This window comes from Rana temporaria, chromosome 8, assembly GCF_905171775.1.
Source record: "Rana temporaria chromosome 8, aRanTem1.1, whole genome shotgun sequence".
Classification (NCBI taxonomy): Eukaryota; Metazoa; Chordata; class Amphibia; order Anura; family Ranidae; genus Rana; species Rana temporaria.
This window is the reverse complement of record NC_053496.1, coordinates 47,972,071-47,988,427: the sequence shown is the minus strand read 5'-3', so window position 1 is coordinate 47,988,427 and position 16,357 is coordinate 47,972,071. Positions and strand designations below refer to the sequence as shown.

Genomic DNA, 16,357 nt, shown 5'->3' with positions numbered 1-16,357 from the left:
TATTGAGGTCTAAAAAATATGCTTTGAAAAGGTGTTTATATACAGGGAGTGCAGAATTATTAGGCAAGTTGTATTTTTGAGGATTAATTTTATTATTGAACAACAACCATGTTCTCAATGAACCCAAAAAACTCATTAATATCAAAGCTGAATATTTTTGGAAGTAGTTTTTAGTTTGTTTTTAGTTTTAGCTATTTTAGGGGGATATCTGTGTGTGCAGATGACTATTACTGTGCGTAATTATTAGGCAACTTAACAAAAAAAAAATATATACCCATTTCAATTATTTATTTTTACCAGTGAAACCAATATAACATCTCAACATTCACAAATATACATTTCTGACATTCAAAAACAAAACAAAAACAAATCAGTCACCAATATAGCCACCTTTCTTTGCAAGGACACTCAAAAGCCTGCCATCCATGGATTCTGTCAGTGTTTTGATCTGTTCACCATCAACATTGCGTGCAGCAGCAACCACAGCCTCCCAGACACTGTTCAGAGAGGTGTACTGTTTTCCCTCCTTGTAAATCTCACATTTGATGATGGACCACAGGTTCTCAATGGGGTTCAGATCAGGTGAACAAGGAGGCCATGTCATTAGTTTTTCTTCTTTTATACCCTTTCTTGCCAGCCACGCTGTGGAGTACTTGGACGCGTGTGATGGAGCATTGTCCTGCATGAAAATCATGTTTTTCTTGAAGGATGCAGACTTCTTCCTGTACCACTGCTTGAAGAAGGTGTCTTCCAGAAACTGGCAGTAGGACTGGGAGTTGAGCTTGACTACATCCTCAACCCGAAAAGGCCCCACAAGCTCATCTTTGATGATACCAGCCCAAACCAGTACTCCGCCACCACCTTGCTGGCATCTGAGTCGGACTGGAGCTCTCTGCCCTTTACCAATCCAGCCACGGGCCCATCCATCTGGCCCATCAAGACTCACTCTCATTTCAGCAGTCCATAAAACCTTAGAAAAATCAGTCTTGAGATATTTCTTGGCCCAGTCTTGACGTTTCAGCTTGTGTGTCTTGTTCAGTGGTGGTCGTCTTTCAGCCTTTCTTACCTTGGCCATGTCTCTGGGTATTGCACACCTTGTGCTTTTGGGCACTCCAGTGATGTTGCAGCTCTGAAATATGGCCAAACTGGTGGCAAGTGGCATCTTGGCAGCTGCACGCTTGACTTTTCTCAGTTCATGGGCAGTTATTTTGCGCCTTGGTTTTTCCACACGCTTCTTGCGACCCTGTTGACTATTTTGAATAAAACGCTTGATTGTTCGATGATCACGCTTCAGAAGCTTTGCAATTTTAAGAGTGCTGCATCCCTCTGCAAGATATCTCACTATTTTTGACTTTTCTGAGCCTGTCAAGTCCTTCTTTTGACCCATTTTGCCAAAGGAAAGGAAGTTGACTAATAATTATGCACACCTGATATAGGGTGTTGATGTCATTAGACCACACACCTTCTCATTACAGAGATGTACATTACCTAATATGCCTAATCGGTAGTAGGCTTTCGAGCCTATACAGCTTGGAGTAAGACAACATGCATAAAGAGGATGATGTGGTCAAAATACTCATTTGCCTAATAATTCTGCACTCCCTGTATATATATAATATTTTTTTTTTTTTTTTTTTTTTAACCAAGTAATTATAGATTACTGCATCCATCTACTTACATTTTAATCTAGCAGGTGGTGCTCCAGGCACTTTCTCTCACATTTACCTGTCTATTCCTAGCTGCTCTGTTGAGCCGGTTGTTTACAGAACTCACAAGCTCAAGCTCACATTTATTTGAAAATAACAATACCAGATTACTGTTATAGGGGATATACAGTATAGACACCCCCACCCCCGCTACAGACACCAGAGAGCGGTGTGTGACCCACGAGCGCGAGCCCCTCCTCCTCTGTGGGCGTAAACAGAGAGGAGGGCCGCCGCGCTGGGTGTACCAAGATGGCCGCGGCTCCAGAGCTAGGCGGAAGCCGCGGTCTTTCCTGATGCTGTGACCGCGGCGGCAATTCGTGGATTGGCCTAGCTCCGGATCCGTGGTACCGCTAGTGGCCATGTAAAATATCGGCCTAATTTGGATAAAAATTGGTCGATTCTGACTTCTCCAAAACGGACAAATATCGGCCAACCTCTAGATCAAAGGCCATTGATCGCTCGTTTCTAAGCCTGATAGCCAGTGTGGGACAGATGCATTATAGGACCTATACTGCATCCATCTTGGTAAGTATGATTTTGAAAAAAACTAACAAAAAAAACTTATTTTTTTAAGCTGGCCATACACTGTGATTTTCATTTGGTTAGAAATAAAGGTAGGTGGCCTTATCAGCACCCTCCTGTCTGACATCCATTGATTAAAGAATTGGCCAAACAGTGGCTGCATCCAATCAGATACTGGTTACAACAGCCCATTAGGAAAATTTGTCCATCCAGGCTGTTAGCAGACTGACAAGAAAAATAATCTATCAGTGTATGGCCAACTTAGACGGGCAAGTGCTGTATTCTCAAAGCACTTGCTCCGTAAGTTGCGGTAGCGTAAATCGGCCGGCGTAAGCCCGCCTAATTCAAATTTGGATCAGGGGGGCGTGTTTTATGTAAATCTACTGTCACCCGACGTGATTGACGTTTTTGCCGAACGGCGCATGCGCCGTCCGTGGAATTTCCCAGTGTGCATTGCTCCAAAGTACGCCGCAAGGACGTCATTGGTTTCGACGTGAACGTAAATGACGTCCAGCCCCATTCACGGACGACTTACGCAAACGACGTAACTTTTTTAAATTTTGACGCGGGAACGACGGCCATACTTAACATTGCTACGCCGCACTTATGCCTCATATAGCAGGGGCAACATTACGCCGGGAAAAGCCTAACGTAAACGGCGTAACTTTACTGCGTCGGCCAGGCGTACGTTCGGGAATTTGCGTATCTAGCTAATTTGCATACTCAACGCGGAATTCGACGGAAGCGCCACCTAGCGGTCAGCAAAAATATGCAGTTAAGATCCGACGATGTAAGAGACTTACGCCTGTGGGATCTAATGGATATCTATGCGTAACTGATTCTAAGAATCAGGCGCATAGATACGAAGGCTCGGATTAGGACTTACGACGGCGTACATGGCGCTGCGCCGTCGTAAGTCCTTTCAGAATCTGGCCCAGTATGTTTAAATATTTAAGAATGCCTAACGGGTTTACTTTAGGAATAGTGCCCCATCATTGGTGTCATTGGGAGGAATAGTGCCACATCCTTGGTATCAATGTGAGGAATAGTGTCCCATCATTGGTATTGGTGGAAGGAAAAATGCCCCATCATTTAATATCAATGGGAGAAGTAGGGCTCCATCATTGGTGTCAATGAGTGGACTAGTGCCCCATCATTGGTGTCAGTGGAAGGAATAGTGCCCCATCATTGGTGTCAGTGGAAGGAACAGTGCCCCATCATTGGTATTAGTGGGAGGAATAGTGCCCCATCATTGGTATTAGTGGGAGGAATAGTGCCCCATCATTGGTATTAGTGGGAGGAATAGTGCTCCATCTTTGGTATTAGTGGGAGGAATAGTGCCCCATCATTGTTATTAGTGGGAGGAATAGTGCCCCATCATTGGTATTAGTGGGAGGAATAGTGCTCCATCTTTGGTATTAGTGGGAGGAATAGTGCCCCATCATTGGTATTAGTGGGAGGAATAGTGCTCCATCTTTGGTATTAGTGGGAGGAATAGTGCCCCATCATTGTTATTAGTGGGAGGAATAGTGCCCCATCATTGGTATTAGTGGGAGGAATAGTGCCCCATCAATGGTATTAGTGGAAGGAATAGTGCCCCATCATTATTAGTGGGAGGAATAGTATGCCGTTGTTGCTGTCAGTGGGAGAAATGGTGCCCCATTGTTGACGTCAGTTAGCAGAATACTGTCTTGTATAAGTGGGAGGAATAGCGCCCCAAGAGCCATACAAAGGCAAGTAGGGGGTGGATCTGGCCCCTGGGCCACAGTTTGGAGACCACTGCGACTAACTGTTCTGAGGTTAAGTAATTACCGAATCCTTTTTCATATCTTACACATTTCTTTTTGAATGCAATTAAAATAAATAAGGCTCTGTTTATCTGCTTTTCTCTAGATGTTTCAGCACCTTCTAAAAAAAAGAGTCCGAACTGTTAAAACGTTGGGCCCAAACACTTACACGCTCTACGACCTCACAGAGATCGACTCCTGGGGGTCCTCGTGTTCAGTTCTTCACCTGCTGGTGACGTCTAAGAAGGCAGAGGTACATATGGATTATATTTGACTTCCACAATGGAAGGTACCAATAGAACTTTTTTTAGTAGTTGTGGATAAAACGGGCAAGAACCCACATGGAAGACCCAGGTTCTACCATAGCCTGTCTCCACACTAAATGTTATCCGCATTCCGAAACATAGCTCTTCTTACTATATTTAATTTGTAAAAAAGATAAAAACTACGGGCCAGATTCACAGAAGAAATACGCCGGAGTATCTACTGATACTCCGGCGTATTTTCAAATTTGCCGCGTCGTATCTTTAGTTTGAATCCTCAAACCAAGATACGACGGCTTTTGGCTTCAATCCGACAGGCGTACGCCTTCGGATCGTAGGTGTAATACTTCGGCGCCCGCTGGGTGGAGTTTGCGTCGTTTTCCACGTCATGTGTACTAATTAGCTTTTTACAGCGATTCACGAAGGTACGCGTGGCCGTCGCATTCTCTTACGTCGTCGCTAGTCGGCTTTTCCCGGCGTATAGTTAAAGCTGCTATTTCTTGGCCTATCTTTAGACTTGCCATGTTAAAGTATGGCCGTCGTTCCCGCGTCAAATTTAAAAAAAAAAAATTTCTTTTTGCGTAAGTTGTCCGTGAATAGGAAAGGACGTAACTCACGTCGAAGTTCAAAAAATCACGTCGGTGCGACGTCATTTCGCGCAAAGCACGGCGGGAAATTTCAAAACGGAGCATGCGCAGTTCAAGCGGCGCGGGGACGCGCTTTATTTAAATGAATCACGCCCCCTACCCACCCAATTTCAAATACGCCGCCAGAAAAACACTACGCTGCCGTATCTTACGGTGCAAAATCGCTGTGGATTCGAAATTCCGCCAGGTAAGATACGGCGGCGTAGCGTATCACTGATACGCTGCGCCAGGGCAAATGTATCTGAATCTGGCCCTACATTTATATGATTAAATATCATAAGAGCCGCGCTACTAAAAAGCACTTATACTCATAGAAATGTTGAAAGTGTCCATGCAATTTTCCCTATTAGGAGATAAATACGCAAAATTAAGTTCAAGTGCAAATAAAAAATAATGTGCAAAATCGATGTGCAAATTAAGATCATCTTTATAAATGATAAAAAATAAAACCGTGTGTGAACAGTGAACGTCTGTCACCATTGCAGCATTAAAGCCGTGACACCCCCACCTTAATATAGAATGCAGGCTTACCAACTTCATAGGACGCTCTATTTAAAGAGAGGTTAACAGAACATATGGCCAAACAACCCGGCCAGGGTTTTCCTAAAACATTCTTAAAGGATTCCCTCTTGGACAGATGTCCTAGTCCCTGGGCTTTTTTTTTCCAGGGACTCTGCCAAGCGCATCGGGATCCTACGTGGTAAATGACTGCGCTATATCAAGATGCCCCTCAACTGAACTCTTAATGGTCATCTCAGCATCTTTCCCATAGAATGATCATAAGAACATAAAAGAAAAAGCGCCACATAGTGTAAACCCTATTGGTTAGCTTTATTATAATATATAAATTTGGTGCTTAAAACATACATTCATGTCTCTACCCAAAACCACATTCCTTGACGAGTTTCACCACTGCTGGCTTGCTCACAGGAATAGGGGAAGTCCTCATCTTTTGACAAATTAAATATAGATAGTAGAACAGGCAAGAGTTTATTCCAAAAACAGATTATTTACAATCCACCCCCCCCCCCCCCCATCAGGGCTATAATATTATGACAAAAAAATATATAATTCTCTTATATACAGTGTTGTAATACATGATTCTAAAAACTAGTAAATCGTAGGAGGATATAAAACCTAAAAAAAATAACCTGTACTCAAAGTAATATTGATAATATGAAATTTGATATCAATTTTATTGGCAAAATTGATAATGAAAGTAAAATATTAATATAATAAATCCTATAATGTAAAAAATATTGAATAAAAGTCAGAACACTAATCAAAATGTAATTTCTAACAGTGATATTGGCAAAATTGATAGTGAAAGTAAAACATTTATATTGTTGTTAATAATAATAAATGATGTATATAATACATCAATAATTAGGGATGTCCCGATACCGATACTAGTATCGGTACCGAGCATTTCCCTGAGTACTTGTACTTGGGGAAATGCTCCGATGCTTCACCCGATACCTGGGCAGTCAGGGTGATCGGGGCGGCAGGGGAGTTGCAAGCACTGATCTGCCCCCTTTTCAGCTGCTTTAGTTAAGGTTATACAGCGGTGATAGGTGCTTGTAAATCCCCCCCAAAGCCTCACTGATCACCGCTGACATTCCCCCTCCGTGCTGTCCCTCTCCGTCCTCCGTGCTGTCCCCCTCCGTGCTCCGTGCTGTCCCCCCTCTGTGCTGCTCCACCCCCTAGATCTGTGAGGATGGAGAGCAGATGGAGGCTCTGTCCATTCACATAACTGAGCATCGTAACCTGTACTTACGATGCTTCAGTTTATGAATGGAGAGGAGCTTCTCTCCATTCATTTTAGCTGAGGCTGCAGAGAAAGGGACTGGGGAATATGTGTCCTTGGTCCCTTTCTCTGTCTCAAAGGGGAGATGTCAGAGGTCTGTTAAGGCCCCTGATATCTCACCAAAGACCCCCCAACAGGGCTGATTAAAAAAAGAAAAAAAATTGCAATAAATAAAAATTTTTTTTTTAAAAATGTAAATAAAAAAAACACACTGACAATCCACCCCCCCCCCCTAACAAAAAAAAATATATATATATATATATATATATATATATATATATATATATATATATATATATATATGAGAAGAACGCAAAAAAAAGGAAAACAAATTGTAAAAAATACTGCCACTTCACACTGACATTAAAAAAAAGTATCGGTAACTGGTATTGGGACAACCCTAATAATAATGTAAACATATATAATATAAATTGATAATGAAAGCATAATAATAATAAGAAATCATATATATAATACATCATATACCAGGGGTGCCCAACCAGTGGCCCGGGGGCTACATGTGGCCCGCAACCTCCTGCTCTGGGATGGAATAGAATTCTGTTATTAAAGGTCAGTTTATACTAAAATCACAATGTATATATGGGCATATCTGTTCTGCAGTGGTTACTGGGCTGCTTTCAAACAAATCTGCAGATGCAAAGCGGTGCTGGTGCGGGTTACCTGCACAGAGCCATACACTTCTGTTATTACCTGTGAGTTTGGTGAGCTTTCTGAAAGTGCACCAAACCTGCAGAATATAATAGAAGTCTATTGCAAAGTGCAGAAAAGCCAAAGGTACACTGCGTTGCACCGGCGGTGTGGGTAAACCCTAGAGCATCAGTGTAAAAGCAGCCACAGGCCCCTTTTACATGGTCAGTCCGACCCAATTGGACCCTCAAGAGTGGCAGATGTAAACCAACTTGTGTCCTTCCTCGAATCTGATCCGGCTGTGTCTGCAGAGCGGACACAGACCTGCCATCCACCCGATCCGCTCATTGTGGCCCACGACTAGTTACCAAGTCGCTTAAGTGGCCCTCGCGCTTCAAAAGGTAGGGGAAACCCCTGTCATGTACAGTGCATATATAACAGATATATAATGTAAAAAAAAGTCAAATGTATACAAAATAATTTTAATATGTACTGCATGTATTATGTTGTAGAACACTATTTTATTTATTATAGGTACTTATATAGTGCCATCAATTTACGCAGTACTTTACATATATATTGTACATTCACATCAGTCCCTGCCCTCATAATTTATAGAATAGAGTATATGATAACAAAAGCAAAATAAATGTATGTAATATAATATTGTAAAATAATATGAATGTATAAATGAAGATAATATTTATAATCTACAATGGAATGCTTAAATGTTTTTTTATTGCGGTCTGCACCCAGTGTGAGGGAAATCCCCCTCTCACAGCTGTCCCACTTACTACTGTTATGATGGCAACCATATACCATGGACACCAAGGCAAAGAGGATAAATATGCCCAGCGAGGACACAGGCAGCATTAAAAAACAAAACATAAAAGCCCAACAAACTTGGCAGTTCTGACCCTTCACACTCTAAACTAGGAGAGAAGTTTGGCTAAAGAAAATATGTCAATAGGGTGAAGTTGCCAAATATACACCCGCTGGGTTTGTGGCAGTGTGTTAACATCCATTACGTTAAGTCAGGTCATTCATTGGGTATGCCCACTCCCCAGCCAACCAAAAAACACCCATGAATATTTTTTTGGCAATGCTGTGTATACGGCACTAATGTGCTGCTTTGCGCCGTAAGGAGAGATAGGGTCTCCACTTAGGTAGGAAGGAATGGGCGTAGCTTGGGTTGGATTAGTGCCTACAGTGTCAGAGCTGAGTAGAGATGAGTGATGAGTAGTTTTGAAGGAGACGAGGAGGTCTGATTTGAGCCCTTGTAGGAGATTTGGGGCCTCAACAAATAATATGTAAAAGGTAAAAAGTTCCCATTATGAGGTGTTTCCCTTTGGGGGATACCATTTCTTCATTCCCAAGTGGACACCACCAGGAAGATATTACAAAAGAAACTCCCATTGGTGGGCAAGAAACCTGGATTTGGCCAACCATGCAAGATTGAACAATGTTTGTCTATGGACTTTACTAAACAATTTACATATAATAGGAGAAAAAAATTATTTGGGCTAAGTCTCTTTTTAACCCTTTGGGGCAGAGGATAAGTCTATATCTGGGGAGCAAAGACCGGGACCAGCTTGGTAGGGAAACTGGTAGAGGCCTGGTAAAACTTGTCTGACCTGCCAGTGGTGAGACGAGTTCCCTTGTGCGACCATGTGCCATGTAACCCTCAACCATGTTGATTTCTGGGTTCGGGCGCGCCCCCCCTGACAGACCAGGCCTGTAACCACCGGAGTCTGAGGGCCTCTTTATCATCAAGTGGTGGTGTGTTCCCTGATGTGGACCATAAGCTAGGAGGTGTGGATTCAGATTGATGGAACAGAGGCTTGAGACCTTCCATTGCCACAATCTAATTGCAGCAGGCCCTGGAACCAACTGGAACTGCTTTAACAACCAGGTGCTTGTGGCACCATTTGCAATGATTGGCCTTAGGTCTTCGTATGATCTGTGGTCAGTGACCCAAAGTATTGAGGCCAGGGATGGCAAGGTTCACATTACGTGAGCTGCATATAAAGAGTGTAGAAGAACGTAACTCACCTTTCCATATGTACCTAAATCGCATCCTACCGGGTGAAATTACTGTTTTCAAAAACAAATCTAGCCAGCAACTCCAGAGTCTATTAGAAGATCTTTATTTACATAATAGTCAGTTAAAAGGTGCTAACGCATTTCGGCATACAGCCTTGATCACAATTTACTGTTTTACAACAGCCCGAGGTGAGTTTGTGTTGCAGGGAAAGAAAAGGTGACAATGTTGGGTGGGGGTAATATATAACTATTATAAATGTTCTAGTAAGTGTAAATATTTATCAAAATGGTATAAAAAGGTTAGTAAAAAAAAAAAAGCATGATTAATTAAAATGCAAACAGGGTAAAGTGAACTTTATGTAAATAAATATTTTTAATATTGTGTGTCATAGTGCCCTTTTAAGATTGGTAATCCAAAATACTTCCCACAGGCGCGCCGAATTGTTGATATTTCCCCCGTGAAAGAGCTGCTGAGCGAGAAATGGCAGAGGTTTGGGCGGCCATATTTTTGGTCCCTGGCAGCCATCTATGTGCTGTACATGATTTGCGTGTCTTTGTGCTGTGCTAACCGACCCCTGCAGCCTCTGCGGAACCTCTCAACCAACCCTCGAGACATCACCATCATGGAACAGTTGGATCTCCAGGTAGAACTTGCCAATATGTAAAGATTTTAGCCAAGTTTAAAGAGGTTGTATAGGGGCTTTGCATAATTGTTTACTATTTATTCATTATGGTAAAAAAAAATTATATGCTTTTCGTGTTCCCAGATTCCCTATAACTCCTTGAGAGAAAAAAAGCTTGTTGTTTATAGAGCTCAATTGCTCAAGCGAAAATTTACACATGTGATTGAATCAAAACGATGCTTCCTTAATTGAAAATGTTGTTATCACCTTGAACCACTGCTGTTTACTGAGATATCATTTCAGGACTCGTATAACAGGCCGGGGGATGAGATGCGACTAGTGGGGGAGATTATCTCAGTGGTTGGAGCGCTGGCGATGTTAATTGTAGAGGTAATTATACATAAGATAACCTGCATAGACAAGGCACAGCATAGCCATTGATAGACTCACAATAGACTGGCTCAGTGGAAAAAATGAACACAATAGCAAGAATTTATCAAAAATGTGTGAGTGGAATGAGGAAGGTTTTGAACCTCTGACAGATGTTTACTAAGGCTCCGAAAAGAAGGTGTACCTGAGCTTCCCGTCCTACTGACCAGTGATGTAACAATAGCCATAGTAGCCCATGCAGCTGCTATGGGGCCTGGGGGTGGAAAAAATCATCATTTTTTGCTAGATAGTGACTTGGAACTCCTAAATATTATACTTTTTGAAAGCCATAGAGAATAAAATGGTGATTGGTGCAATTTTTTTATGTTGCTTGGAATTTGCACATCCATTTTTAAGCACTTGAGGTCATATGGCGTCGGGGAATTTGAAGTGGAGATATCTGGATAATGGTTCCATCTACAGGCATCATATATATATATATATATAATTTTTTTTTTTTCAGACGGCTTTTCCTGCAATGTAAAGACCATCATAGCCGCTGTTTAGCCCTTGATTGCTTTTGCAGGAGGGGATGCTCCCACCGGCCTCTGATGCTTCTCCGCTCTTACCCGTGCAATCTGGCATCCAAATTATGGCAGTTTGCCATAGAGCTGGTCATGGACCAGATGGTCCCCAGCTATCTCTATGACCCTTGGAGGCCGGAAGCAACATCATGACCAGTTTAGAGTTACACAGGCGGTCTTGTTCTAGACTTATTGCTCTCACTTACGTTCGCGACAATAACTCACACGTGCGGTACAATCCTCTTGTGCGGGACCTACGTATGCGTGTGAGCACGGGGGGCGCTTTAATTAATACTTTTTTTTTATTATTATTTAATTATTTTATTTTTACACTTTTTATTTATTTTTTTATTGACCCTTTAATTTTATTTTTTGCATTTTTAATGCTTTCACAAGGGATGAACAGCATCCCTTGTGATAGCTGGGGCCATTACAGGTCCTCTCTTTTTGGTCTATTAGTTCACGTTAGGCAGTTAAGAATTGCGGCAAACTGCATGAAACGTGTTTGGATGCTGTTACTCTTAATGGCACCCCAAGCGCGATGCGATTCTATAGTGATTGTCGAGTAATAGACTTGAGTGACAATCACAGCAAAAATGTTTGTTAAAAATCGTAAGGTTCCAATAGCCCTTGGTTGGCTCTCCGATTTGGAGAGATCACATTTAGTTGCCCCAATAACCGCAGAGGAGGTTCTTGCTGTGATTAATTCCCTGTCCACTGGCAAGGCTCCTGGCCCTGATGGTCTTCGGGTTGATTTCTATGTAGCACATACAGGCATGTTGGCTCCACGACTGACTGCCCTGTTTTCTCATTGCCTGAAGCGGGGCTCTCTCCCACCCTCCATGGCGCACGCGCATGTTATTCTCATTCCCAAATCTGGTAAAGATCCCAAGTTATGTGCCTCCTATAGACCCATAGTGCTTCTTAACAACGACCTCAAAATTCTAACTAAGCTCCTCACTGCTAGACTTAACATTTTACTTCCCTCCCTCATAGACTCGGATCAGACCGGTTTCATGACCCAAAAGTCCACAGATATTAACCTGCGTAGACTGTTCACTAATCTTCATACACAGCATGACAATCAGGGTACCAGAGTTGCCTCTCTTGATATTGAGAAGGCATTCGACTCAATAGAATGGCCTTTCCTGTGGGAGATTCTGCGGAGAATGGGATTCCCCCTGGTGTTTATACAATGGTTGCAGACTATATATCTCTCGCCGATGGCTGCCATTCGTTTAGTGGGTCGGCTATCTCCGGTTTTTAAGCTTGCTAGGGGTACGCAGCAGGGCTGTCCTCTCTCTCTGGTCCTCTTTGCCATTGCCATGGAACCAGTGGCTGAGGCACTGCGTGTCTCGCCACACATTAAAGGACTCCGTCTGGCCTGGCTGGAGGAGAGGGTGGCCCTGTACGCAGATGACCTCCTCCTTTTTCTAAATGATGACAGCCCTTCTCTACAAGGGGCACTGCAGGTCCTAGAACGCTTTTCAGAGGTGACAGGGCTTAAAGTCAATTGGTCAAAGTCGCAATTGCTTGCTATAGATGAGAATGCTAGGGGAGGGGCTTCGGCTTCTCTTCCGCTACAATGGGTGGACGAATTTACATACTTAGGGGTACGTATCTCGAGGAATGTGGCTGACTTCATTCTGCTGAACTTGACCCCAGTAGTCAACTCAGTCAGGGCCAAGCTGAAGGCATGGGAGAACCTTCCTCTATCCCTGTTGGGGCGTGTCAATCTTATCAAAATGAAAATCCATCCCAAGTTTACATATTTGTTTCGTAACTCCCCTCAGTGGTTTCCCAAATCGTTTTTTTTCCACCTAAATCAAATTTTCTCCTCCTTTCTATGGGGCCGACGCCCTCCCCGCTTCAAGTTAACCACTCTCATGCGCCCTTGTTCACAGGGGGCCCTAGCGTTCTCCGAACTGCCACAAATATTTCATTGCGACTCAATTAGTCACTGCATTCTGGTGGCTTGTTCCGGATAGATCTAACTCGGTCTGGGCCACTGAAGCGTCGGTGTTACGGTCTGCGGAGGCTTTGTCAAACCTCCTATTGCGGGGTCTGAAGGCTCCGTACAACCTGACACCCTCTATGTGCACCACCCTTAGGGCCTGGAGGGAGGGCCTGGCCTGTGAAAAATATCCTTTGACGGCAGTATCCCCGAACGCCCCCGTTCTGGACACCTGGGACAACATCCCAGATCCGGTGGTGTGGACCAAGTATCATATCAAAATTCTCTCGGATATCACCTCAGACCTCTCGATTTTCTTCTTTGATCATTTAGTGTCCACACACAATTCCTTGCCCTCACATGGATTCAGATATCTTCAGTTGTGCCATGCTTTCAGGGCCCAGTTTCCACCTGGTGAGGGACAGCTGGTGCAGTCCGACTTGGAGCGGAATTTGCGATTCGACTGTGCAAACAAACCCACCTCCGTGTTATACGCACATCTCCTCCGAGTCTCCTCTCCTGAGTTGTCCAGGCTCCGTCAGCAAAGGGGCCGGGATGTTCCAGAGCTGGACTCTGAGGACTGGGTGGATGTATGGGACTTCCCATTTAAAATACTGGTCTCCCTGAGAGTTCGCCTCATTCAATACAAGATTGTCCATATAGCGTATCTCACTCCCGCCCGGGTGCACCGGATGAGGTCTTCCCTCTCCCCGGAGTGCTGGCGTTGTGACCATGCTCAGGGGGACTACATTCATATTTTCTGGTCCTGCCCGGTAATTACAGTTTGTTGGTCACAAATCCTTTTGGAGGTGAATGAATTGCTAAGTACCTCTATTGTCCCATCCCCAGGAATATGTTTGTTGGGGCTGGTGGAGGACCTTGGTGCCCGGGGTGGCTGAGAGAACCCTGCTGGGTCTCTTGCTGTTCTATGCCAGGAAGTCCATCGTCCTGTGCTGGAAGCGGAGGGCCCCTCCCTCAATGGGTCTATGGAAAACACTTGTCAATAATGTAATACCCTTATACAAAGATTTTTAGAAGAAAAATTGCGCTAACCAAAACAACGTGATTAAATAAATGAATATAAAAAAAGGCAGCAATAACGTGTCATAACACAAACAATATAGGAAAAAGAAAATATCGCGCCAATCTATAAAAATTATTCAGACCTGTGTGACAACACAATTAGTGTAGTGAATAAATGTCCAAAAAAGAAAAAGAAATAATGTCCCTGTAGCATGTGAAATATACCACACTAGCATGTGTGGGAAACATTCAAATCCTTATTGGAATAACCATAGTAGTGAGTTATATTAAAAGTCCAAATAGCTGTGAAGTTTCTTGGGACAAACAACACCCGGTGCACAAATGATTGAGTGAGCCACCACCACATGGACTGGGGCTTACCAGAACACATATAAATAACAGCGTTATTTAAAGATAACAGCAGGGGTCTCCAAGGGGTCTGGTCACAACACAGGATCAATGGATGTACAGCATATATCTTTCACTGGTATCTCCACGGAGGGATAAGATAAACTCGTACTGACAGACTCTCGGACCGTAGCAGGAAACAATGGCATGTCATGCAGAGAGAAAGCCGCACATAGCGTAATACGTCCAAAAAATACTTTTATTAAAAGTGTAAAAACCTACTTACATCAATTGAATGAAATATAGGCACATAAAAACAATTAGCCGGCCGGCATAGATGGGAGCCCTTCCTCCTTGTATAAACGCGGTGACGTCACTGCACGCCTACGACCCAGACGCGTTTCGTTATAGGATAACGTTTTCAATGGGATGGGCTCTGCAGTGATTCACCGCTTTAAATAACCAGGCCTCGCTTTGATCGCCAGGAACCGGAAGTGGCGAAAACGCCATTTTGGATTTGGGAAAATGTAGCAAAACGGCATGCCTAAACAGGGATGCCTCGAGTAGAAAAGACAGGGAGATCCATGTCTTATGAGGACAGGATTATTTGAGAATTAAACAATATGTATGTGAAAAATAGTGAACCTAATAATAGTAATCTTTATTTAATCGTGATTATTGAACCAACCAAAAATTAGTACCTGCATTACGGACTAAAAACACTGACTCCCCCATGTGGGGAAGCGTGGAATTACGTGCAAAAAGTAGAAAAAATAATAAATTTCAACTTAAAAAGGCAAGAAGGAGAAATTAATACCTCCTTCGCCAAATGTGATCAGAACACACAATAATAGAACACTAAAAAGTGTTACATAGTGAATATACACTAATAAGTGCTAAACTTCAAAATGAACAATAATTATATGTTCAAAAAAACGACATTATTGTTTATCAATAAAAATAGTGACAACAAATAATTATGAGTAAGTGTAAATTAATTAAATATAAACAAATACTCCCAATCGTATCTAATAGGGTGAGTGTCATTGGATTCTCAGGATTAGTGGTTGTATATTCGAGAACAAAACACCATCCTGGTGAGATCAAAGCTAGGCTAAATCAATAACCAAAACATAAAAATATAAAAATATATATACACATATTATTAATAAATTTATAACAGATCAAGCATTATTAATGAACGCATTCACGTCTGTATCCACGTTAAGACCATGTGGCATATAACATTTAAGGCGATGTATCCAAGACATTTCGAGCTTGGTTGGTTCAATAATCACGATTAAATAAAGATTACTATTATTAGGTTCACTATTTTTCACATACATATTGTTTAATTCTCAAATAATCCTGTCCTCATAAGACATGGATCTCCCTGTCTTTTCTACTCGAGGCATCCCTGTTTAGGCATGCCGTTTTGCTACATTTTCCCAAATCCAAAATGGCGTTTTCGCCACTTCCGGTTCCTGGCGATCAAAGCGAGGCCTGGTTATTTAAAGCGGTGAATCACTGCAGAGCCCATCCCATTGAAAACGTTATCCTATAACGAAACGCGTCTGGGTCGTAGGCGTGCAGTGACGTCACCGCGTTTATACAAGGAGGAAGGGCTCCCATCTATGCCGGCCGGCTAATTGTTTTTATGTGCCTATATTTCATTCAATTGATGTAAGTAGGTTTTTACACTTTTAATAAAAGTATTTTTTGGACGTATTACGCTATGTGCGGCTTTCTCTCTGCATGACATGCCATTGTTTCCTGCTACGGTCCGAGAGTCTGTCAGTACGAGTTTATCTTATCCCTCCGTGGAGATACCAGTGAAAGATATATGCTGTACATCCATTGATCCTGTGTTGTGACCAGACCCCTTGGAGACCCCTGCTGTTATCTTTAAATAACGCTGTTATTTATATGTGTTCTGGTAAGCCCCAGTCCATGTGGTGGTGGCTCACTCAATCATTTGTGCACCGGGTGTTGTTTGTCCCAAGAAACTTCACAGCTATTTGGACTTTTAATAT

General features: G+C 42.8%; 1 protein-coding gene across 1 annotated transcript in view; it reads left to right on the top strand.

The window, feature by feature from the left end:
* Positions 1-16,357, top strand: part of LOC120946906 (transient receptor potential cation channel subfamily V member 6-like) — a 70,043-nt gene that overhangs the window by 26,679 nt on the left and 27,007 nt on the right. The window contains exons 8-10 of the mRNA XM_040361730.1: positions 4,122-4,268; positions 9,855-10,067; positions 10,350-10,436. Coding sequence (XP_040217664.1) covers positions 4,122-4,268; positions 9,855-10,067; positions 10,350-10,436 — 447 coding nt within the window. The remainder of the gene's footprint in view (positions 1-4,121; positions 4,269-9,854; positions 10,068-10,349; positions 10,437-16,357) is intronic.